The 26,014-nt window shown below is 43.7% G+C and overlaps 2 protein-coding genes across 3 annotated transcripts in view; both read right to left on the bottom strand.

The window, feature by feature from the left end:
• The window catches only part of Ror (tyrosine-protein kinase transmembrane receptor Ror), a 244,867-nt gene extending 224,001 nt beyond the window's left edge, over positions 1-20,866 (bottom strand). For both annotated transcript variants that reach the window (XM_076825340.1, XM_076825338.1), the window contains exon 1: positions 20,508-20,866. In XM_076825340.1, the coding sequence (XP_076681455.1) occupies positions 20,508-20,577 (70 nt within the window). In that variant the 5' untranslated portion in view covers positions 20,578-20,866. The remainder of the gene's footprint in view (positions 1-20,507) is intronic.
• Positions 20,867-21,819: 953 nt separating this feature from the next.
• On the bottom strand, positions 21,820-25,891 carry LOC143376008 (uncharacterized). Its single transcript, XM_076825789.1, has 12 exons — positions 25,827-25,891; positions 25,545-25,689; positions 25,001-25,382; positions 23,951-24,049; positions 23,777-23,858; positions 23,545-23,716; positions 22,942-23,023; positions 22,772-22,885; positions 22,521-22,680; positions 22,222-22,449; positions 21,966-22,035; positions 21,820-21,885 (listed from the first exon to the last, which is right to left on the bottom strand). Exons 1-12 carry the CDS (start codon positions 25,889-25,891, stop codon positions 21,820-21,822), a joined length of 1,665 nt encoding a protein of 554 aa, XP_076681904.1.
• Between the last annotated feature and the right edge of the window lie 123 nt (positions 25,892-26,014).

Consider the following 26,014-nt stretch of genomic DNA (forward strand, 5'->3'; position numbering starts at 1 on the left):
AGCTCAGGCATCATCAAGTCACACATCGCCTTCGATAGTCCAAAGAATAATTTTACAAATTTCACCCCCAGGCAATTAATAACAAGTGGTAGTAGTTGACAAAATATTTCAACCCTCAACCCTCTTCTTCTATTTCTATCCTCCCCGAAAAGTCCCTTTGAAAAATCCCACTGCTCCGAACCCAGACACGGATCCACCCGTGGGTGACTGTATGCACAATCCCGGCCAGCAGCGGTGGAAAAGGATATTGCAGCCCTCTTTGTTAACTTACGCCCCCTCTGACGAAAGAAAGAGTCCAGCCACCTCTGCGCTGTCAAACAACTGTTTCCATGCCCCCTCTCGTCGATCACTGGTCGAAATTTAATCGGCGACCGCGACGCGGTCGGCGTTCATTAAGCAGCCGCGCGCGCACTTGCTGCACTAATAATGATCCCAAAGCCACGAAAAGCTGTACACGAGGGCGCAAAGGGGTCTCCACGGTAACCGCGGCCGGGCCGAGCGGCACAAATTTAATATCTGCTAGTTCATAATGACACTCCTGGAAAATGAGCCGGCACCGGTCCCGCCCCCTTCTCGCCCCTCTTTCGGCTTTATTTGCGCATACACTGGGGGGGGGGGGTGAGGGAGAAAATCGCGGCGCTCCTGGAAAGGGGAGCGAGCCTCGAAATGGTGGTTGGCAACGTTTGGGGACGAGGCTTCAAACGCGACGCTGTCTAGGTTCGAGACGAAGGGATTGAACGCCCAGGGGGCGGAGAACGGGGTGTGATGACTTTGAAGATTTTGGGCGGCGTTGTTGGGGTTTGTTTTAATGGGAAGACGAGCGAGTGTTTCACAGAGGACTCCGAAGTTGATTAATTCCCGACGATATTGGATTTTATTTTTGATATTGGATTCTGAGCCACCCCTTTATACCTCGTCGGAAATTTTCTAACTATTTCTCTATAAATGAAAAGGGTGGTGCTTATTTGACCCAAAAAAATTATTTTTGAATTTTTTCACAGGGCACTCTGTCAATGTATTCACCTTTATGAGTAAGTAATGTGGTATTAGTTTTATTTTTCTCAGATAGATATTAGAGGTTGCTGCCGGTTGAATTTAGAGCTTTTTAAGAATATATTTTTTGCACACATTTGCTTAAGGTTGGAATATTATTATCAAGCAAATTTGTGAACCAACAACTTTTACAAATAGCCAATTTATATTTATAAAAGTCTAGCAGTAATATTTACTGCCCAGAGGGGTGGGAGGGTGGCAAGGCGGGTTGCCATTCTGGAGGGGAATTCTTGATATAATATTAACTCTTAGGTTTACAGAGTGTCTGGTGTATGAAATCGTCTTAAGAGAAGTCGATATTCAGAAAGTCGATTTTTTTGTTGTTGCATTTTTCGAATGTACCACCCTTCCCGAGTAAAATGCCATTTGGTTAAATGTTAAAATTCGCAAAATTAAGGATTTTAATTTTGACTAATAAATTTGGACTAATAAATTCCTCTTTTGAAACTTTAAACGCGTTTTTCTCGGAAACATACTTCCTCTTCGTTTTTTCATTGATTGCGAAAAAAACTGAGGTACAAATCGATTTGAAAAAAATTGAGCATATGTGAATAAGCCTGTGAAAACTCCTATTTTGACAAAAAATAATAAAATGTTTCTTTTCCCTGGCGAAAAATCACGTTTCTTTAAAATTTGCTGTTTTACAGCCGCAATTTTTATAATTTTGATTTTTTTTACTGTTTACAGTATTAATAAACATCACCCAAAAGTACTAGTCACAATTTGTATTCATCTCCTCGTAATTAATTCGCAAAAAATACTTGACTTTCGAGCGATCTGACAGCCTTAGTCCCCTTAAGTAAAAAATACAATTTTATTTAAAATATTAATAAGCGGGTAGCACCCTCTAAAACACGAAATGTAATAAAATTTTAACGAGGCCCGTTTTTCAGCATAGAGAACAAAACGTTGGGGTGCCCCAGCAGTATTTTAAAAGTTGAATTTCAAGCACCACCCTACCCTCCATACACGAATAACTTCCCCCTCAGTGGTCCCTGAAATTCCTAAAAAATAGACACCCCCTCCCTGATTCCTCACATCACCCTACCTTCCCAAAGTGTAAATCCCTAAAACCCTCAAAACCTCAACCACCCACGACACCACCCCGCACACACACACCCTTGATCAACCCCCAAAAAACCTCCCTCATTACCAGCCGCTTCCCGCCAAATCAAAGGCTGCCTCGAGACCCATTAATCCCACGACCTCTTCTCACCAAAACGGTCACAGCCATTCCAAGACTTTCATCACACCCCTTGTACAGAGGGGTCTCACCGGGCGTGCGAATCCTGCGCCCACGGGGGTGACTTTATTAGAGCTCGTCCAGGGGAGGAGGGGTACGCTCGAACGAAGCCAAAAGGAGGTGAGCACGGCTCGGGGACACGTCGCAAAGAAATCGCCCGGGATTTCGAGCAATTAAAAGCGTAGAAGCCGGGGGCTTAAGTGGAGAGAGCATCGACTCGCGCCTTTTCGCACCGACACCCACCACCCGCCGCCCTCTGAGCGAGGCCCGCGGGCCCTCACGTCTCTGATTCGTCCGCGAAATAACAAACGGTGCCTGGGAGAGCGTCAGAGGGGGGTGGGGGGGGGGGAGGGGGCGCGGACGATCGAGCGAAGGGCGCCGGCAGTTTACCGACGCGTCTAAACTGGAGGGCCGCGAGAACGCGCCGAACGGTGGGGGTTGGGGAGGCGGAAGAGGGGGCAAGTCGTTTGTTAAAATGACGTAATCCGAGACATCAAAGGCCGCTTCGACGATCCCGAGACACGCTCGACAAGGATTTTTCGCGTTTTTGTCTGCGATCCGCCGCTTCTTTGTGCGCTCAGTTTCATATTTCTCCCCCGTTTCGGAGCTCTCTGTGGCTGGGCGGGGGGTGCAGGGCGCAGCGTTGATTTCAACCGAAAATTGTTTGCCCGCGCGACGGGTCCCCGGCGCCGTTTTCTTTGCCGGGGGAAGGAAAACTTTCGAGGGGGCACTCGTGGAGATTTGCTTGTAGGTAACGCGGGAGCTACCAAGGGGGTTGAGTTTGATATTTTTCCTTGGGGATGCTGGAGTAAATAGACCCTTACACTTGCAATCTTCTGAATAATGATACTATCGTTACTCCTGCGATATAAATTATACAAAGGGGCTGGTAATAAATAAAAACTCCTGCGACTGAACTTCGCCTTTGCGCTGCTTTTTTCCTTTACTCCCTTCTTTGTCTGTCTTCTGTGCAATAAGGGCGTTTAACCCTTCGTGGTCACACGGGGTGTATCCCTGCCAATATTTCTGAACATTTTTAGACCTTAATAGTGAAATTTAAAAATTTGATGATTTTTAACCCCAAAAAAATTGATTTCATCCACAGCTATATCTACAAATACAAATTTGTACGTATCAAAATTTACATTTCTAGAAAAAGACTATTAGAGCATGATCGTATGAGTATTACGAATGTACAATTGAGGCATTTGATGGAAAAAGGGCACATACGCCAAAATGCCATTTCAAGAAAATCGATTTCAAAGTTTTCATTATAGTATAACTTAATAAAAAGTAATGCAATTAAATCCAATTTTTTTAGGGATGTAGTTACCGTGTCCTTCTAACGTTCTGATAACATAAGTCATGATTTGAAAATGATATGCGTCTTTATTTACGAGTTTCAAGCAAGTGGTTTATGTGCCCTTTTCCATTAAATGACTGAATTATCACTCAAAAGTTGAAAAATTCAAAAATACGAAAATGGTAACTCAAAATTGACTATAATCATAGGAAGGTGTGGCCACGGAGGGTTAATAATAATAATATTAAATGAATCACACCTCTATAAATCTATATACACAGCATTACAGAAAATGTTAATCATAAAAAAAATGCTCCATAGTAAGACGATTCCTAAATTCATCAATAGAACCAAATGAAACAATAGCAGAGGAGCCAAAAGCTGAGGAGAGGCGCCAAAAGCGTTTAAAAGCTGAGTACCCAAATAATAATAATAAAAGAATTCATAACACCCTCATATTACCATATCGTCGAAAAGCCATTTCCTTAACTAAAAGACCCCTGCTTCAAGTACCACTACTGTCGCAGAATGGAAAACCACTCCGACTATGTACATACCTACTATCTCTGAACGATTATTTCGAGGGAAATATTAGTCAGTTAAGTGCGTTTCATGGTCGCCGCCATGATTAAGTAGTCGCGGAGTAAATCCCTGTTTCGCGCTGGTTGGAAGCCTCACGCAACCCCCAACTTCTAACTGCGTGTATCCAATGTCGCGACGCGTTTTAATAATTGAAACCCACCCCGTGGAACTTTACTCTCGTTTCGGATTCCCATGGCCTTCGCGAGTGGTGCGACAATTGCGCGTCGTCTGGATCCTGCTAGCCTACAGAACCAACCCCCCCTGAGCTAGACGGGTCGGATGTCGCTGAAATCGCTCAGGAAGTTTCGTCCCCCGCGGAGGCGAGCGTTTGAAATTGAAATGTCTTAGTAATCGGAGGCCACTTCAGTTTCCCATTTTCCACGCTCGTAAGGAGCACTGCAAAATTTTCTTATACATGGAATTAGCGACGGTGGAGACAGCTGGTGTTAGCTGACTCCATTTTGTTCCGTTTGCGCAAGCAAAGGGAAGGGATGGAAATGTTCGTAGTGGAAATTGAATAGAAGACTTCTGGTGGTTGTTGAGAAACGCAGAAGTGGTATAGAGCAGCCTTTCCTAATTAAATTTTGCCCCGAAACCCTTCCAGACTCGCTAAAATTTTGGGGAACATCCCACCTCAAGTTTCAAATTTTGCGGTGTACGTTTCTCGTCGAATAATTTACACAGATCTTCGATATTCAAATTTTGTTACAAAATGACTTCTCGCGGAACCCTGTAATTCGTAACTCTGGGGTTCAGCGAAACACTGATTGGAGAACGCTGGTGTAGAGTAACCAGCAAGTAGTACGAGTCAATCATTCGAAAGACAATGTAAGGAACAGAGGGTAACACCTCAAGTCTTGTAGAATCGAAATGGATGACCCCTTGGTTTACTTATCCAGATGAAAACATCACTGAAAATATTCAATTTCACCCTTGATCGACCAATTATCTTGATAAAAGCTCTGTATCAAAATAGAGGGAAAACATCCCCATTGGAGATAACATCCCATTCAACAATAGTCCTCTGAATTACCAAGCAACTTCCTCCAGCATTCCTCTACTTTATGAAAACACATATCCACGCCTCCACTGACCAAAGAAACCAACGTAACCAAAGGAAACCCAAAGACTAACGTCTCCACTGCCCCCACAAACCAACCCCTACAAACTTACAAAATTCCAATTCATTTACCTACCCCGTTTCGCTACCAACGAAGCCGAAAATGCAGACAGAGCGACCAGCATCCAGCCAGCAAGAATTCGGCTGGCCGTATTCGCGTTTGCGATAGGGCGAAGGGCTGGAGGGCGGACGTGTCGTTCAATTCGATTAGCTACGGCCGAGAACGGTATTCGGGGCGCGCATATTAGCGAAGGCACGCAGTCATCGGGCGCTGGCGAAGGCGGGGTGGTCGGCGGGGGTTCGCCAGGTATTCCTTTCGCCGGGCGGACGGCAACCCGTGAGCGAGTTAATCAGCGGGATGCATTTGAAAAGGGAGAGGATCGCAACCGGAGAGAGTCGCGCACGAAACGCGGCACGCCGACAAAAAGGAGCAAGCGGACCGTGCAGCCACGAAACACAATAGACAGTAGGGGGGGTGGCTCAGGGCCACGGGGATGCTCGAGCAGCGGGGTTAACCCCTGGATCGCGTGGATGCAACCCGTTCGACGGAAAACGATCGAAAGCGGCGTTTACCTCACGCGGCAACGAGCCGAGCTACCGAAGTCGCAACTGCTCCCATCCCCCACATGGAAATCGGAGTGGAAGAGGGTGTTCTTGCGTTCGGAACGGGGTGGGTACTCTGTGGAGACGCGATCTAGAGGATCTATAGCAGAGCTGAGCATTAACTAAGTAAAAAATTATTTAAATCACAGACCGACGAATAAAATTAATTTTTTTATTCGTCGAGCGTTTCGACTTCAGCGCCAAATAAATTTTTCAACTTTAACTTGAACTGTAACTTTAACTTGAGCTTCAACTTGAACTTGTACTTGAACTTGAGCTTCAACTTGAACTTAGCTTCAACTTTAACTTGAACTTCAACTTGAATTTCAACTTGAACTTTAACTTGAGCTATAACTTGAACTTCAACTTCTACTACAACTTGAACCTCAACTCGAACTTCAACTTCAAATTGAACTTCAACTTGAATTTCGACTTGAATTTCAACTTGAACTTGAACTTCGACTACAACTTGAACTTCGACTTGAACTTGAGCTTCAACTTGAACTTGAGCTTTAACTTGAGCTTGAACTTGAACTTAGCGTCAACTTTAACTTGAACTTCAACTTGAACTTAGCGTCAACTTCAACTTTAACTTCAACTTGAATTTCAACTTGAACTTGAACTTCGACTACAACTTGAACTTGATTTTAACTTTGACCATCATTGGGCGACAAGTTCACCCGAGTTAACTTTATTCGACACATGGCGAAGATTATTTATTAACTTTTATTCCTCATTCGAACTTTTATTTAAATAAAAATTTTGCCCATCTCTGATCTAGAGTAGCCACTGGGGAAATAGCGAGTGCTGTCTTCCCCTCCAACTCAACTGATTTTACAAATGAAGAGTCCTTGTAGAAAATACAGTAGATGCCAAAATAAAAAAAAAATATCTGAAAATGTTCTACGCACCAATGGTAATACTACAGTATAGACTATAGAATTCTATTTTTGGCACTTAAAGCGTTTCCTCCGAGGACTCTTCAAATCTGGGGAGGGAAAGGGGCAAAGTGGAATGTAATTTAAAAACAGCGATGGTTGCCACTGCTTCTTTCGATTTCAATCTTCGCCAATTGAACCTGTATCGATTCCACCATCCGCTCCTCTCACTGTCGCCCGGCGCGGTTCCATTTTGGGGACGGAGAGGAAGGGCGAGAAGACATCAGATACGAGGCACGTGGGTGGATGATGGCTGCTGGCCCTCGGGCAAGGCGAGGGCTATCGTTTGGCGGGGCATTCCCTTCGCGTATCGTGGAATTAATTAAAATCGTTAGTAATATCCTTCTGATTCGACGGACCCAGGCGTTATTATCGTCTCGCGGACGTGTATATGAGCACGTGGGCGCGTGGGAGTCGATCGATAATCCTATATGTGGCGTCGCATCGAATAATCGTAATTGATGCGCACGCATGGCTGCTATTAAATTTGCGCGATGCGTAAATTCGCTATGAAACACGATACAGGGTCGGCGGGCACTTAGTCGAAACTACGCCCGCCAACGACACAGGAATTACGTGGAAATAATATTTCAGGAGGGTTAATGGCGCGGCGCCTCGAGAGGCTTAAGGGGTTGCGTCCGTCTTGGAGCTCGAACCAAATTTACGGGTCTTCTTTTAGGGAAATCTGTGGGGGGAAATAAATATGTGGCTGAAAGATATTAAATTATCAATTTTTTTTCTAATTTTGACCGGGAGTTTCTCAGTTTTTTTAAATTTCAATCTCAATTTTCTGATCGTTATAGAAAAGGATTTGAAAAGGAAGAAAATGTGGTATTATAAATTATAAATACGCATTTTAGAGAGAGTAAAATTTAGTATAATTTCCATCTAACTAGTTATACTTTTTCCCTTCTAAAAAAAATATAAATAGGTGGAGTAGTTTAAGGGTTTCGATTCTCCAAGGATTCTTAATCCTTGATCAACTGATTTTTGCTGAACCTTATGGAGTGAAGATATTTCCCAGAGGTTTGTACTCGATTTTCGGCTAAAGCCCCATAAGTTCCTATGAAGTTATTTTAAGAGGGTAGAAAGAGTTGAAGTATCTTCTGAAGGAAGTGGTCTACTTTGAATTTTCATGGATTTCAATCCTAATTTGAATTATGCAAATTCGACTCTGCTTCAAGCCATTTAATGGTCATTTAATGCTGCAATATTTCTGCAATGCAAACTTGAGAATTTCTCAGAAAAGCTACCCCACAGAATTATTTTACAATATCGTATTCTTTAAAAAAAAAAACCGCACATTTGATGCCAAATTTCACCCCCAAACAAAATTCCCAGCGTACAGAACCCACGATCGGAAATTCCTACCGAATATCCAGCAAAATAGTGTACCAAGGTATCCCTTACAAATTCTGATATCGCGAGCCAGATGAATGAACGAGCGACTACATTTCCCTGTGAACATTGTGCAGATTTAAATGAGACGCGGTATTAATTATCCCGACTAGCGCGAAGCAGTATTTTACCTGTTTCTATGGGGCCCTCCAGCATGTACCCTCTGGTAACAAGAGAGGGGTTGATATTTGATTTGACCAGCCACCGATATTAATTATAACCGCACGAAAGTGAATATCACAGAGAAAGCGTTTGCTTTCCCAGCAGGGCTGCAGAAACGTGTTTGAGTTTATTTCGCCCCTCCTACGACCCAACAATGTTGAAACACGATGTCCACGGTGAAGCCTGCGATTCATCATGGAATATTAAAATCGAACCCCCCTTTCCGAGGAAAATCTGCAACGCATAATTACGAATCAAATATCCCGCTATTCGGTCCAAATAATTGTACCTTTTTAAACATTTCTTGATGAACCACCGAATCCTGAAAATGGAGTGGGTATCGCAGGCTAATATTAAAATGGCACACTATATCTCTGCCACGCGCATAAATCTCTTTTTCAATCATTTTCCCCGACCACCATTCTAATATATAAATCCACTCTGTCTGTATAGAAATCTTTGCTCCACAGCAATGGAGTAGTTTTTTTAATTTTTTTATCTGTGTATTTGTATATTTTTCATTTTTATTTTATTACGAAGGAACCGAAGGATTCTTTTTTGCAAAAGAATACGCATCTTACTTTTAAAGCATGCATCGAATTTTAATAAAAGTGTCCTTAGTGGAGAGTTGCGATTTTTTTAAAGAAATTAGCTTCGTATCAGGCAACTTTACAAATTTTAATAATCACAGAAAACGGTATAAATTTTCACCGTGGAGTGTTAATTATATTTTATACGAGAAGCCATGGAAAGTACGGAAGCCTCTGTTCCCCGGAAATAAAGCCCACACCACTCGACCAAACTGTTCCCAGTTATTTAGTAGCAAGATCGAAGAGGAATCAGCAATTTGGGGATCCAAGCGCGACACCGAGGTAATCGATACTTTTCCCAAGTTTCCAAGTGTGCCGGGAGTCGCGACAAATGATTTGGGCTGGGCCATAGACGGCGGGATCACGCGTGCCTCGGTGTGAGAGCAGCTGCGTGCCGTTCGCGCATAACGAAGAGGGGCCACTCATCTCACAGTCGTCAGACAAGATTCGCTAATTGGGATTAATTCGCACTAATTAATTAAATCACGAAATGCTCGTCTGCCATATACCAGGGACCTCGTCGGGAGACCCGCGCGCGTCTGCGAGCGCCTGGATATCGCGCACACATACTCGCTTATCGAGTACCAGGTTACGTGGGTGTGCGCACGCAACGAACCGGGGCCAGAAATTTGTGACACGAGGCGCTGATAAAATCAACGAGTCGCAAGAACCTGCGCGGAGCGAAAGATCCGTGGATTCTACGCGGCACGAGTCGATCAGAGCAACGAACCATCGTGATCGATAGCGGGTTTGATCTTTTGAAAAGGCGGGCGGAGGCTGGGAACTCAATTACTTGATTCATGGGGCTTCCTCAAGTTTCTAGGAGACTCGAAAATGTGGGTGTTGGAAAGTATGAAACTGTTTGTGATGAGGCTGAATTTTTTTTAGGGTGGATATAATTGAGGAGGTAGTCTGAATATGGGGTAGTACTTTTATTTCAGAATTTTTGCCACACCTGTTGAAGATTTCTATGATGCGAGATTTCAATCTTAATGTTAAATATGTTTACTTTGTGATGTGGAGTTGAAATAAGCTGAACAAAGGTAGTGTTTGTTTTAGGGGTCGAAAAAGTTCTAGAACTCTTATTTTTTTTAAAAAAACTTTTATGTTTCGTTTAAGACAATATCTGTTCCTGTGGAATTTTTATTGAAAGAAATCTTACTCTTAGGAACTTCTTTAGAAAGCGTTCTCGTGGAAAAGATATTTCAGAACCTATATAATAAAAGTTCCATGGAAACAGTTATATTAGAACATTTATTAAAAAAGTTTCCATAATTGGGTGCTAGTTTTATTTAACAGTGGAATATTATATTCTTCGTGTTTATTTAATAAAAGGTGTGAAAATCATAGCATAAGTAATTAATAGTTAATATTTTTTTATAGCTTACATGAACCAAAATACACAAAAATTCTATAATATCTGCGTAGAAAATATTTACGTAGGTAAATATTACATATAAATAACACATTCAGAATATCAATTTAACTGTAATAATTATTTATTATTGTTGTAGTATTTATTTTTTATTCGTCGAGCGTTTCAACTTCAGCGTCGAATAAATATTCAACTTTAACTTCAACTTTGACCGTCGTTGGGCGATAAGTTAACCCGAGATTCATTGAATAGCATTCAGTATTTGTTACAACGATTGAGAACTATTTTAATGAATAAAATTGAATCTGTTCCTCTTATGGGGAAATTTTTATTTTTATATTTTACAAGTTCCATTCCAACTAGAACTTTTATTTTTAAGAACTTATACTTTATCAGTTCTCATGGGAACATTTTTAAAAAAGTTCCACGGTCCATGTTTCAAGTAGAACCTATTGCAAAGTTCCAGAACTCTTTCGAACCCCGGTTTGTTTCAAATTCTATATTTAAAAAAACAGTAGGAATATTCGGTTTTGAAAGTATGGGCTACTATTAAAATAGATATTCTACTCTAAGAAAGTTAAGGTAAAACTGATTTTCGAACTCTAGCATCTATTGAACGACGGGTATTATTTATACAATTAAAATTATCCAAAGTACTTTGATTGAGAATAATACCTGTTACCCAATTGGTGCTACAGAAATTTTCTTTCGCGGTCAAAGTTACCCGAGTGGTCAACGCCACCCCATTCGATGGTAACTTCTTCCCTCTTTCAAATACTCAAACTCGATCGCAGTCTGATTTTTAAAAGACTCCCCAAAAGAGCAACTATTTCCTCCACCCCTCGCAGAAGCTTTTCTATAAAAACACGCGTCAACTAAAATTGCCCAAAGGGAAATTCGAGCCCTCGAAGTACAGAAAGTTGCCCAACTGAATCACCCAAATGTAGAACTCGAACTTCGCATCCACTCCTCGAGCGGGACACCATAACAAAATCCAGTCTCGCCCCGAAGCTCTAGATCGAGATAAATCTATCCACCCCGTATCTTCCACGAATCTCCCTCTGCCTAAATGCCCAAGCGACACCGCTGAAACCGCGAGGAATAAGTTGTCAGAGGTTCGTGCTACCTGGCACGGTGATCGAATAAAAAAAAATATCGCTCTGCCTGGGAAGAGGTGGCAAGCGATACGCAAATACGGTGCAAGTGGGCGTTTTAGGAGACGAGATAATTAAAAGCGAGTTCCGCAGCCAGCTCTCAGGGAGCCGAGGAGCAGCAGAAAGGGCGGGGTTTCGACGAACCCCGTGGAAATAACGGCGGAAAATGACTCGCAGATGTTGGGCCCGCTGGCTTGGCGAGCAAGGGGCGCTTTATTCGCAGATTGCACCGCTGAAAAACTGTCGCCAGAAATACCGTCAACACGCGGCGAGTTGTATTCGTTTCGTTCGAGCGGCGGGACCGCGAGTTAAATTTGTAAGGTGCTCGCTCTTTGTTGCTCGTTTGGTAACCTGTTGACTGGGGAATTTGTAAAGAGAAGGACGGAACCTCTGTCGGGGATCTTCATCTCCTATTTCCCTCCTCAATCGTCGAATGTGTCCTTTCTAATTAAAGATTAAATGTTTCTGCGTTGACGAAACGGGGGGCGGGTGGATGATTGATGGATTTTTCCTGTGGAAAGGAGAGGACTTTTTTTGTCCCAGGCACACCTGACCCGTTTAATTACCATCGCTACACCTTCGCGCGAATTAATAATGTCGAACCGTAGTAGGGCTCCCGATGAAGAAACGCTGACGCCAGGCGAGCACACTTTGCCCAACGGTTTTCCCCGGTCGATAAACTTCGTAATTACGAAACTTGAGCGGGCGAAGTGTATCAACGGCGACGGATCAAAATGGTACTCGAGATCGTGGTCGTAAAAATTGAAACTTCTAATATTGGACGAGGGATGCCGCGCGAAAGAAACTACGAGGATTTTCAAACTGAATAGAAATATCTCGAGTGACACTAACAAATCTAATATGAATTCAAGCTTCGAGATTCGTCATTCGAGTTCGTCATAATACACCTTACTCCAACGCCATTATCACTGAACCCTTTTCAATTTTCGAAAAACCAAGTACATAGGGTGGTTCCTCGCTAAAAAACACGTCGAAAACGTAAGATGAATTTTTTCCCTGCGAAGCTTCGTTTCCGAAATAATCCGCCTCAAAGAGCGGTGCTGCAGCGCCGCTTCGGACTATGCAGCTCTAAATGCGCGCACAGCAGCACCGCATTCGACATCGATTTTCTCAAAAACTAAGCTACCTACGAAAAAAAACCTTCCCACCTTTTCGATTCGTTTTTTAAAAACGAATAATTCTACCCCCTTGCCTACCGGAATCCTCGCCGCCTGTCGCGTGTACGAGCGAAAGAAGATCGAAGTAAGGGCGACGCTAAATAAGACTCAACCGCTGCCGTTCCCAATAACCATGACCCTGTACAATAGAAGGTCATTCCCAAAACGACGAGCATAAAGCAACGCTGGGTGAAAGCGCGTTTCCCGCTTCGAACATGCCCAACGCGATGGCAGCACCGCTCGGCACGGTCCCTGGAGCGCTAGAGCAACGCGATGAAGAGGAAAGCTGCTCTAGAGGCGGTCTAAATTTAAGTTTCAGATTTATACGCCCTCACTCGCCGGCCATTGACTTCCCTCGGACCCGCCAGCAACCCTGCGCTCGCGCGCGCTTTTCCGCCTCCCCTCCCCGGCCCCAGTCACCCCTCTCGGGACGCGACTCTAACTCACCATTTTTCCCCTTTATTCCTGCAGCAGGCCCGCGCATAAATCATGCGAAATACGAAGTAAAACGTGATATTTCAAACGATAAATCTCTCGGGGTGGCTTGATTATTTTCGTCTCGAGGATAATGGCGGGGAGGGGGAGAGCTGATTTTGGGCTAGCATCACTTAACTTAATTTCAACGATATAACGGATACTGGGAAATATTGTTTGGAAAAAAACGGGCAGCTCGGACCAGTGGTTCTCAATCCCTCACGCCTCATCAGACTCTGCTTTCTACGAAGCTTTATATTTTAATTATTATTTTTAATTATTTTAAACAGATAGGCGGGCGCGCGCAGAGGCATCGCTCGAAATTTTGCAACAAAAAATTTCGATCACCGACGCACCGGCGTATTTATGCCCGGCGAATCGGATTCCGACGAGAATTTTCCACTAATCCGAACGCAACCCTACTACCCGCGATATCGTATTCTGTTTGACGCGCAACGGGCATCGGCGGATCCTGCGACTGGAATGGCCGTAGTTTCGGATGCATAATCCACCGCCTCGTCGATCATCGGAACGACATAGTGGAGGCGCATCTCATCACGCGGAAATATTTATATATACCCCGTTGCACAGTGCAAACGATCGATATAGACGTGCATCGGTGGCAAACTTTGAGGGAACTTGGCTGAATTATGCAACCCCTACCATACGTGGTTCTGCGTTTCCCGTATTTCTCTCCCCACCCCCCACCCCCTTACTCTCTCTCTCTCTGTCTGAACAGTTTATGATACAACGGAGCCGTCGACCACATGAAACAACGAAGAAATTTAGCGAGAGCACGCGATATATTCCACCCTCCCCACCGTTCCCCTTTTTCACTCGATGCAAGACGACAGAGACATCACGTTCGGTTCATGAAAAATACATTTGACGTCCCATAGACAGTCTCCGAAGCTCCGCGGGGGCGGAAGATGTGGTTTATTGTTAGTTATTATTATTATTATTATTATTATTAAAGGGAGAACCTTTAGTGTACAGAGATACAAAATTATTACCATTACTACATACAAAGATAAAAATAAAAGAAATAAATAAAAAATATATATATGAAATAATAACATAAAATAAAAGAAATAAATAAAAAATATATATATGAAATAATAACATAAAATAAAAGAAATAAATAAAAAATATATATATGAAATAATAACATAAAATAAAATAAAATAATATAATATAAAATAAAATAACAGAGATAAATTAAGATGAGATAAACACGCTCTCGCAAGAGCAGTCTGTAAATCGTATGTGGAACGACAATGTGGGATATAAAAGAGGGTAGCTCTATGAGTCTCGCGGGCGGGAAGCGAACCGCCTTCGGGAAGAGGCTGACACGATTCCCTCTGACGGGAGGGCGTACAAATGCGCTGGATCAGTGGACAGAATTACGCCAGAGCCTTTGGGGAACGAAAATTCACTTCTGGTCATTAGACTGGTTGCTATAAATTTCGCGAATTCTCCAGCAGCCCCGTTCAACTCCATTCGCCCCGGGCCACCTCGTCCTCCTTCCTTTCATACACCCCTCAATGGTAAGAAACGGACAAAGAGCCGTTCCATTGCTTGCAAGGAACGTTGCGCAGCGAAAATACCGTCTAAGAAGTATCAATTCCTGGCGAACCGTATCCCAAATATCTCGGCGTGGAAACACGCCGGCGCCAGAGCGTTAATCGAATTCGAATGGAACTGTGTGATGGAAAGGAGATTTTTTACCCTTATATGGAATTCGTAAAATTACGCGGATATTAAATTTGGGTGAAATTGACAAAATGAAAATGGAACTCAGGTCGTTGAATTATTATGGGTTAATGAACTTATTAAATTTCTGCTGCAAGAAGAATTAAAAAATTTAGTACTTATTATTGATGGTTATTAATTATTTAACGATATGAATGAGGATTTGCGACTCGATTTTGGGTCAAAAGGACCCAATTCCCGTACAAGCGTCAAATATCAACTCGCCGCGGTCACGCGGGGTGTATCGCACCCCAGGGAATTTTTTTTCTTTGCCAATATTTCTGTAAATTTGTAGAGTTTAATATTAAAATTTAAAAATTAAGCGAACTTTAACTAAAAAATCTCTTTCCTCCACAATTATTTTTTCAGCTTTTAGCATATCAAAGTTTTCATTTCTAGAAAAATACTGTTACAGTAAAAGAGTATTCTACTATTAGACTATTAAAGAAAACAGTTGAAAGATTTAAAAATACGAAAATGGTAACTTAAAAGTGACGCTGAGGTGCACTGAACTTTGCGCGACCAATTTCTGATAATAAGAAGCAACGTCAAGAACTTCAAAGTCGATTTTCCCGAAAATGAAGCGCGATACGAAAAAAGCTGACTCTTTCTTTTCGACTTATAAGAAGTAAACAAGTCGAGAAGAAGGAGTAAAATTTTTCGATATCTCGCTTCATTTTCGAGAAAATCCGCTTCGAACCTCTCGACGTCGCGCCCAGTCGCGTACAGGAAAACCTACCATTAAAGAACGATAGAAATCGGCTGAGGCAACGGCAAAGTTTCAGCGACCGTGCCACGGATACCCAAAAAATCTCGTCTAATTTCCCAAGAAGTCGCAAGGGGCGGGGGGGGGGGGGCGGGATGATGTAGGAACTCTCGCAGTTCGAAACTGCAGTTTCTCCTCGGGGCGTCCGCGGGCGAAAGAAGGTGGGCCATAATCGTTACGAACAATTAAACTAAACGGCAAAAACGCGGAGGCGAGAGATCCCTGGCCGCGCCAGGAGAGCGGTAATTAAAAGTGAGCCCATTAATTCGGCTTACGGCGGCTGGGAACGTTTCAAATTGTTTACAAACTAAAGCACCGGTCGCGCGGGCGGGGGACAGTTTTAAATGTTCGCAATTACGAGCAGCCGGCGTGCCCGCTTCCGCTCGCGAAATTAGGAAACCGAAGCGACAAGCGAGTAATAAATATAGAGGCGGATCGATCTCCCCTGACCAGGGGCATTTCGAGGGGACACTGTGAAATTGCTCGCGAAATGAGACTCGAATCGCGTTCGAAATTTTTATGAAGTCCGCCTTTAATGAGACCGCTGGTCGCCGCTTTTTTTTCTGTCGGCCGTTCAAATACCTCAACGGAGCAAAAACACGGGGAGAAAGTTCCGTCGAAGCTTATTTTCGTTCAGCTTTTTCCAAACGTCCCTCTACGTACCAAATCACCCAAGGGGTTGATGCTGGTTTCGACGCAGGGAAGCGAGGGTTCGATGGAGGTTGAAAGAAGAATTTGAAAGGAGGCTGATATTAAATCGAAGTCGAAGTAAAGCTGCTGCGAAAAATTCTTCGAATTTGTTGCTTCGGAAGAAAGAAGGGTAAAAGAAGGGTAAAAGAGCGGCTTGTCTTCTTCGCGACGGAAGTTTCTTTGCCTGAGTAATTCCCCGACAGATTTGAGAACTCGTCGTATCGGAGGGACGAGCCAGCGATCGATCCACACGAGCGCAACAAGCTCGAAAAGGAACTCGTTTAATTCGGCGAACTAAACAGCGAAGTTCGTCTCCCAGGCGGGGAATACTTATGCAGTTCGATCGATTTTAAAAGGAACACTCAGGAACTGAGAAGTTCCGCGAGTCAATGGACCCGTCGCCACTTGTTGAATGTTTATAAAGTGGAGTACAAGTCCAAGATAGCCAGCTACTCCAACGATACACGCCTGGCCCGCGGGAATCTAGAAGCAACTAGATTGGCAAATTGCTTTCTCGGTCTGTGATTTTATTAGTGCCTACAATAACAGTGGAAATACGAAAATTAGTCTCCTTTCTCGATTTTAATTAGCCCGGCAAAAGGAACGCCCAAAAAAGCGACTTTCTGCGTAAATTAAAGCAGGATTAGTGGTTTAATTTAACGTGGATTGATTCAGGAATCAAAACTGAGTAAAAAATGTAGAATACCATTTTTCCATGCGAGCCTTCGTTTTCGAGAAAAACGACTTTGAAAACGCAGCGCCCTAGAGCAGCTCTAAGCGCGCGCGCATACAGCAGCTTTAAGGGGAGGTTCTGGTCTAGAGCCCCAAAAAATAGGTGATATTTAGGAATTAATTAAAGGAAAACTACTATATATAATTTAATGGGACTTGTTGCATTGTATTAAGGATATCTTAGATTATAGAAATATATTTTTTGTTTTATAAGTAATCACTGCAGGCGGCACTGGGGAGGCGTTAAAGTCAAGGCGTCAAAAAATTCATCAAAATCGGTGGGACCTGTATCTCTAAAAGTTATTATCCGATTCGACTGAAACCTTTTTTATTTTGAAGATTATTCTTTTTTCTAGGGGGGGGGACTAAAAAAAATTACAAAAATTACATTTTTTTTAGAAAATAACGACACTTCACGTTTGAAATCACTTTTCCCTGTATTTTTCGTCCTTTCAACGCCATTAAAAATTATAAATTTTCAACTTTTTGTAATTTTTTTTTAGTTCCCCCCTAGCCAAAAGAATAATCTTCAAAATAAAACAAGTTTCAGTCGAATCGGATAATAACTTTTGAAGATACAGGTCCCACCGTTTTGAGAACACTGTTTCGAGAAAAACGCATTTGAAGTTTTACGTGAGCGCCGAGTAGCCGGTTGTGACCCATGTATTTGCCGCGACTCAAATGCCTACAACTTGGGGAATTTTACGAATTTCAACAAATCCTTTTAAACCCGTATTCCTAAAAGATTGAACATTCGAAAAATGAAATAAAAGAAAAATCGACATTTAGACCAGAACCTCCCCTTAAGCGGGCGCGCATGCGGCAGTTTTCAAGTCGATTTTCTCAGAAAAGGAAGCATTGTACGAAAAAAATGTATCCCACAGATTCGACGCATTTTTGAACGAGGAATCAGATGCACTTTAGTTTTCCCACCAAACACATCGCAATCCGCGGATAATCGCAATTAACTCAGAGAAAATTGTAATATTCGCGTCACTGTGCCCATTTAAAATTTCGTTTTCTCCAACATATATTATTTCCCGGAATGTAAATTTCTTCTTCGATTATTAAATTGTTTGTACATCTTCTGTTATGCTTTCGAAGCTTCTCCCGCCAAATTACCGAACGATATTTAAGAAAAGGAATCGCTGCTCGAGTTTGCAAATATAACCTATGCCGGTAGATATTTTTCCTTTCATCTTCGATTTTTGCGCGCGGTGGAAACGAGCCGGGTAATCTGGCACAGGGGAACTAGACGTTTCTAATCCGGCTCACGCGTGTCCAGAATGAGATCGGACTCGAGGATGGGATTCGAAACGACGGCCGGCGCGGAATGAACCTCGCGTCGACGTTTTTTCCATTCGAATTTCCACGCGGGTCTTCCCTTTTTCCACGATTTTTTTGGTCGCGTGAAAAACGCCCGCGCCGCTCGGAAACGCGAGAACTCGCGTTTCGAGGCACGTATCGGCGTTTATTTTCAAGGTGGCGTAAATATAAATTTTTTTCCCTCCGCCGCGGATCCGTTCGGCACGCACCGGCGTGTAATTCGATTTTTTACTCGAAACTACTTTGGCACACGGTCATTCGCAGGAATCTCGTTTTTTTCAGCGGGGAAATATTTGATCGGACGGTGCGAGATAGATTTGAAAAAGTCTCTGGGAAACGCAGTGGAAGGCAGAATTGATACGCAGGGGTAATTAAATACCGTAAAATAATGAAGATGCTCGGATACTCGCGGGTAATTTCGTTGGAAACTTGGCGGGAACAGTTGGAGAATTTGAAAGTTACGCGAGAAGGAGATGGGAAAAGTTTTTAAACCAAAATGGAAGTTCTTAGTGATTATCAAATACTTAACGAAGAAATTAATAAACTATGTACCATACGAACTGTCGTAAACTACAAAACAGAATTGCATTGCATTATAGATTTTACAGAATTAATAATTCCATATTTCGTCGTAGAATAAAATTTTAACACCGCTAATTCTAACTTACACTGAAAATTTGACGAGCATAAATTTTAATAGCATAATAAAATTAAACTGTCAGAAAAGATGCGGGTGATTTCGCATCGTGTTTACGAAGACGACTCGAATGGAAAGCTTTACCTAGGCAGTTCTGTTTCGGAGCCGCGTTCGACAACAAACCTAAGGTCACACCCGCCGACAACAAATGGCCCATCGATGTTATTCAGAGCGAGGCTCGAGGACAAAGGAACTCAGGCAACATTGCCTCGTCCTCGACACAAATGCTGCCTGTATAAATATGTGTTTTGGATTCTCTTCTTTATCGTCTCTGTGCATGCATCGCCGTTCCAATGTAAACATCGCCCATTCTCCGTTCCCCCGTAAAAAAAAAAACAATTACCACGAGCGAGGATAAAATATCCTTCAATCGTCATGCGTCCTTTGTCCTGACTTTCTTTCATTTGCAGCTATTGTAAACTCTTTGAATTTGTCGAGAGGCTCTAGGCTTAAAAAATCAAGTTTATCGATGTCTTTCGAGTCGACGCAGAACTTAAAAGGCTCGCGTATATATTTGGAAAAAAATGTAATTATATATTGAGTACGTTTAAATGTTACCACGAAGGAGCCGGTTATTCGAATAAAACATTCGCGGACGCCGAGTTGCCCGGCAATGTGACGCGAGCAAATAGTTACATTTCGCTCCCCGAGTTCCATTGTTCCCTAGGACAACAGAGCTCTCGTTTAAACCGCGCATGCATAGAGCTGATTTTCGCGAGAAATATCTGCCGATGGTAACAATGTCTAACAATGATTGATGGTAACAATATCAACTGCAGACGTTTCCCTTCACTGTCTTATTGCAGAGACAGTGAGCCCTCTGTGCATAAAGAGGGCGTTCATGGCGTTATTACCCCGAGCATTTTTTCTCGTTAATGAATGATTCAAGAGAAAAGAGACAAGCCCTGTTATTCCTCGGAAAAGAATGCACAATAGCTCGGACTCTATTTAAACTTAATTAAGAATTCATTCCTCCCCCGGGAACACTGCTACGCAGTAATGGCGCGAATTATTCCAAACACATGCCTCCGCTATTTCTCTCATAATTTGTCTGGGATTATCTTGCAATCCATTTCCAACAGACACCGCCGGTAAACAATTAAAAATACAAATTGCCCGTCATTCTCGTTACAAGCGAGAAAACTCGCAACGTAGTAAATGTACTAGAAAGTGTATTTCGCAGAAAAATTTCAGTTTAAATTAAAAACTTTTCTTTTACACTGAAATAATTAAATTTAAAAAATTGTAATCCAGTGATTCGCGTTTCTATGTTTGCTACACGAATTGCTTTAAGAAAAGTTATTTAATTCAAGTTTGTTTCAGTGATTAGTTTGAATTGATTCGTGGATATGTAAAATTTGTATCGCTAACCTTTAAAGATGGCTGCGAGAAGCACGACGACGAACAGCAAGCGCAGCTTCCCGTGGCTACGGTGTCCCATTGTGTCCTCGAGCAGATAGAACGCCGCTTCTGCACAGTCAATTACGGACGCACGAACCGCCAGTTGAGAATCTGCCCGCGCTGAGCATCGTCCGCTGATCGCACTTGGTGTCGGTGCAGTAACCAATTGAAAAACGAGTCAACTGCCCCGCATTCCCGCACTTTTCCCAGCACTGATGTCCGACGCGATTCACGACACTCACAGAACGAATCTACCAACTTAAACTCTATAGTCTAAAGAAGCCTGAAGCTCTTGACTTCTACCATCAACATAAACGGCGACACGAGAAATCTAGTACACTCCGCGGACCATCTAGGATTCTCCGCGCGATCCCTCTGCCTCACACGCGACACCTGTCGACCAGCTTGGTCCGCGCGTTTCAAAACCGACGGATTCGTAACGCGGAAAACGGCGTGCTCCGCGCGACCGTAGCAGCGAAGTGTTCACTAATTTAACTCTCACATTCGACTCGATTGTTACACCGTAGTGCTTTTACACCGCGATTGCCCTTATCGAGGCGGATAAATAGTCCACGGGGCATCCGCATGTGTCCGAAGTGGCGATTGTATATGTCAAACGCGACGTTGGTTTCCAGAAAGGGTTTCGGAGATCCTCCGAACACGATGTGTCACTTTTCGACCGCGATCGAAGAAGCACCCACTTGTTCGTCGAACGCGAATAGTGAATACTGGATCGCTTTGCTACGCCCGTAGAAGAACGATATCGAGTTTAATGCTCGTGACAGCGCGCGCGTTTACGATCGAACCGCGGAGACAGTGGCCCGCGCGACGACTCGACTGTTAGACGTACCGCGCGACACTGACCACAGCCCGCGTTTCTACTGAAACCACCGCCGCGTCAGATGGCGCTGCTGCGCCTGCGCGCTTCGATTACCCAGCGGCGCCTATATTCAACTCCGCGCGCCGCTTGCAACAAGTTGCAGCGCGTGGCTCGAGCTGCATGCTCCGGGAACGTGCACTCATTGAATGCAGTCGGCGCGTACGCGGCTGGCATAGCGAAGCGCGATCGACTGCACGGTCTTCTGTGTAATAAAATTGAAGCGAGCGGCTGCCAACCCTCCCCTGGAAAACGTAGAAATCTCTACTCGTCGCTTTCACTGGCGAGCACATTTTCCGGGTGTAGCCAGGTTCTGGGATACGAGTAGCGGTGGACGATGGTAGTTGGTTTTATTTATTATAATGTACATACTAGGGAAGGTGAATGGATTTTCATTGCCGGCGATTATCTTGGCTTCCCTGGGCTCTCGGTGTTCGTCGTTAGCGAGCCGTCGGAGCTGTAGCAAGTGTTCTGTGAACGTTACGATTAATTGATTGGGTCTGATAAGTAAATTGCTCGAGTTTGGGATTTTAAGAATTGTGGCTGAGTACTTTTCTGGGCAGGCGCTCCTTTCGGATGCTCGAGAAGGTTGCCGAGACGGATTTGGTGAACTTCTTTCTCCTGCGAAAGAGGGAATGTTTCTAGTTGAGCTAGCATTCCCAGACTTTTCGATAATGCAATGTGAATAAATTTACATTTAATCTGCGTGTCTCTGTATTTGCTTAAACTCGCCCAGTCACCTTTCTACGCTAACTGAACCAGATTGCCCCATCTTTTCCTCGGTGGAAAATAAAATCGTATACTAACTGGTAACTTCTGCTACTATTGCTAACGTCCACCGTGTCTTTGCTAGTATAACTGATAGCGGCTAAACATCGTTCTTCATCGGCGCGCTGATCCCGACAGGGTCCCTGACACTTGCCAAACTTGCTCCTCCAATAATCCTTCAATCTCCCCCACCACCCTTTGCGATCATCCTGCGACCGGCACGTGTCGGGCTTACAATAATCCTTATTCTCGTATAAAACCGCAACTCTACCGCCAGAAACAAAACAGTACAGTGGCACCAATCGCTAATTAAATAAAGCCAAATCCAAGAGACCTACGGATGATTCTGTGGCTCGCACGGAACACATTCGTCCGAGTGTTTCATCAGGAATCTGTAGCAAACCAAGCTGAGGCCCACCAGCAACCACACCAGCAACGCGCTCACTATGGCAATCGATATTAACTCCGTCGTGCCCAGCGTGATCCCCGTATCTTCGTCTAAATTCATAACAAAAAATCGGATATGCGGAATAAAGTTTTAAGAAATTCCCAAGTCTAAGCAACGAAGGCACAGCTTTCCCCGCGTCACCTTTATAAAGCGGTGGCGCGCCTTCATCTGGCTCGAGGATCGGTTGCTCGCCTATTTTGGGCATCATCTGATAGCTACCGCTTTTTCCCGACTTCGATAGACCGGTTCCCACACCTGGGGCAGGAGAGCTACGTGAACGAAAATCGACGAGCGAACAAAACAGGTGTTACCTGATTCCTCCAGAGTGGCCACCACCCTTAAAACGCCGCCGAACGCTGGGTACCATTTATCGTCGTCGAAGTGTGGTTGTACCTAAAGAGACGGTAACGCGGGGCCACTGTTAGTTGCCGAGAGGAGATGCAGAGGTGTGGAATGCTTTTTAAACGATCTTTTCATTCATGCTTTGCCTGGTGTCCACTTTGTTCAAGTGGAGCTTAGCAATGGTTCTTAATCCTTTCGCTACGGCGTACATTTCCGCGAAAGAGCTTCTTCTATTTTGTTTTTATTCAAACTACTGGAGACGCTGACTAAAGTCGACGCTAGGATCGGCAGCTGGTTCGGGGACGCCGACTAAAGGCGGCGCTAGGATCGGCAGCTAGTTCCGGGACGCCGACTAAAGGCGGCGCTAGGATCGGCAGCTAGTTCCGGGACGCCGACTAAAGGCGGCGCTAGTGCGCACAGGTCGTCGCATGAATGCCGATTATAGTCGGCGCTCGTAGCGAAAGGGTTAAGGGGCTTGATGTTTAATTGTTGGGTGTTTCGTTGGTGGTGTGAGTGTATTTCGCGTAGGTAATAAAGGATGCCACTTTCGATCACAGCGACTCACAACGTACGGATTGCTGCAGCCAGTTGAAAAGCTGCTGGTTGAACGACTGCAGCCCCGTTTTCGATTTCGACTTCGAAGCGATGCACTTCACGCTGGCTACGTAATATTTCACCAGCACGAAGGCTGACTGCTCGCTGTGTAAGGACTGCAAGCTCTCCTTTTTGAAAGGCAACGCGATGCTGAATAGAAAAATTCTTGTTTGACGCTGGTGAAGGTCGACGAGCGCGAAAATTCGATACCTATTCGGTTCCACGTCGTCGTCCAAAAAGGGAAGGGGGATGACGATCGATCCTTCGTCCCCTGCAGCCTCGCCGTTGTGCCCTTCGAAACGGGAGGAGATATCGAATGATTCATGCGTTCGAGGGAATTTCTAATCTTTGCTAACTCTTTCGATGTAATTCTCACGCGCTCACCGGAATTCCGAGTTCTGCGCAGCTTCTGCTTCGACGGGTGCCTCTTTTTATTCTTGAACGCGAAACGCTGCAGCTCTCGATCGTTGTAACTCATCTTAGCTGCGATATGAAACGTAATAATAAAGCGTATAAAGCAAAATTAAAACCGACTTGGAAATAATAAAAAGTGAAAAATAATTTCTTCCCTTAATTAATCTGCGACTCTCGATTTTTTTAAGTCGCCGCCAGATTGGCACAGTGCAAGTGATGAGGCGCCTACTTAAAAAAATTGAGAGTCGTAGATTAAATAAGGGAAGAAATTATTTTTTAATTTTTATTTTTTTCAAGTTGGTTTTAATTTTTTTATTTTTGACTTTTTAGTTTTATATGTATTGACACCTCGTGCTGAGATGTGCGCGTACGTGCATAAAATAATAATATTATAATAATTAGGTGACAATAGTCTTTATTATTAACCAACTGGCAAAGTATTGGACCAATGTTGATGCAGTGCAGGACCACCAGGGCATCGCCTTCTTTCGAATAAAAAAAAGATCATCAAAATCGGTCCATATGCTGAGGAGTTATGCGGAGACAAACATATAAAAAGAAAATACATACGGGTCGAATTTATAACCTCCTCCGTTTTGGAGTCGATTAAAAATTGACTAGCTAATCTATATTCAAATACCCAAATTTCAATCTGACTCTCATAATTGAAAATATAACTGATTTTCATAATTCAAAGGTCCTTGTAGAAAACACTGTAGTGCCAAAATTAAAAAAAAATTCATCGGAAAATCTTCTACGTGCCAATGATAATAAAATTTGATTTTTGGCACTTATAGTGTTTCCTACGATGATTCTTCAATTATTCGAAGAACCCAATGAAGATCTATCAAGGGTAGACTTCGACCACCAGCTAACTTTAAAGCCACCCTTAGAATTCACCGCTATCAGCGATATCCACCACAAATGAAACCAATTTCCCTGAAACTTGCGGGAGCAATCCCCATCAGACAACAATTCCCTGAATAATCCATGAGGAGGAATAGTGGAAACATCCCTTACACGAGGGGTAGGTAATAATGCCAGCGCACGCAACAGACGTTCTCGGCGGCGTGATGACGATCGGCGGGACTTTCGTTCGCCTGATCTCCCTGGAAGGTCTCAGCCACCCTGCGCCGTTGCTTCGCAGGAAAAGCTTCAGCTCGTCCTGCAGCTCGAACAGCTTCCGCGCGTTCCGATACTTTATGTTGCCGGCGTAATAGGAGTGCCTGGTGAGAGGCAGGATATAAACTTGCAAGTAGCCCCCCATAGTGTCTGCGAGGGCTTTCAGCATCAGGTGCTTCGTTTTTCCTATCGACAGCTTCCGCACGCTCTCCAAACAGATGTGAAAGTAATCCATCAGCAAGGCGATGTACTGGTCGTTCTCATAATTTAGGACTTTCACCTGGGGAACGAGTTGGGCAGATATTCTTAGGAGGAAAGCCTTAGTGCTCCTTTAAGGCGCAATTACTGGGAATGGAAATCACTGGGATTACATGAACAAATTGATGTTACAGTAAAAGAATTCTAACGGGACAAAGTTGAGGATTAAATAACGCAAGATCACCTTTGGCAGTAAATCTTGGAACATTCTTCTACTGTTCAGCATGATGAACTCCTCCTTGGTCCAGCAATGTTTAACAGCGTCACCTTTCTCGAATAAAACCGTGCCAATGTTTTGCTCATGCCGCAAACTCTTGACGCCCATTACTCTAATAACATGTTACAAAACACGGTTCGATGATACTGATCTCTATTCTTAACTATTAATTAATTTGATGTCTTTGAAACTCGGGTAGACATAGTTTCCTACGAATAATTCAGGGTGGCTGTACGATTGCTGAAGTACCTGTCTACGTTATCGAAAGTAGTTGCCGCAAACAACAGGAACAACCGCAGGAGGCATGATCTCATGCTCCGATCGGTGAATCCTGGATGTGGATCAATAAGATCTTCCCTTGCCGAGTGTTGTAAAATTTACAGCGGTCCGATGAGCGTGCCGTGATCATTATCCCGTCGCGTTTTGCTTGGGTTTGT

The sequence above is a fragment of the Andrena cerasifolii genome, chromosome 13, assembly GCF_050908995.1.
Source record: "Andrena cerasifolii isolate SP2316 chromosome 13, iyAndCera1_principal, whole genome shotgun sequence".
Classification (NCBI taxonomy): Eukaryota; Metazoa; Arthropoda; class Insecta; order Hymenoptera; family Andrenidae; genus Andrena; species Andrena cerasifolii.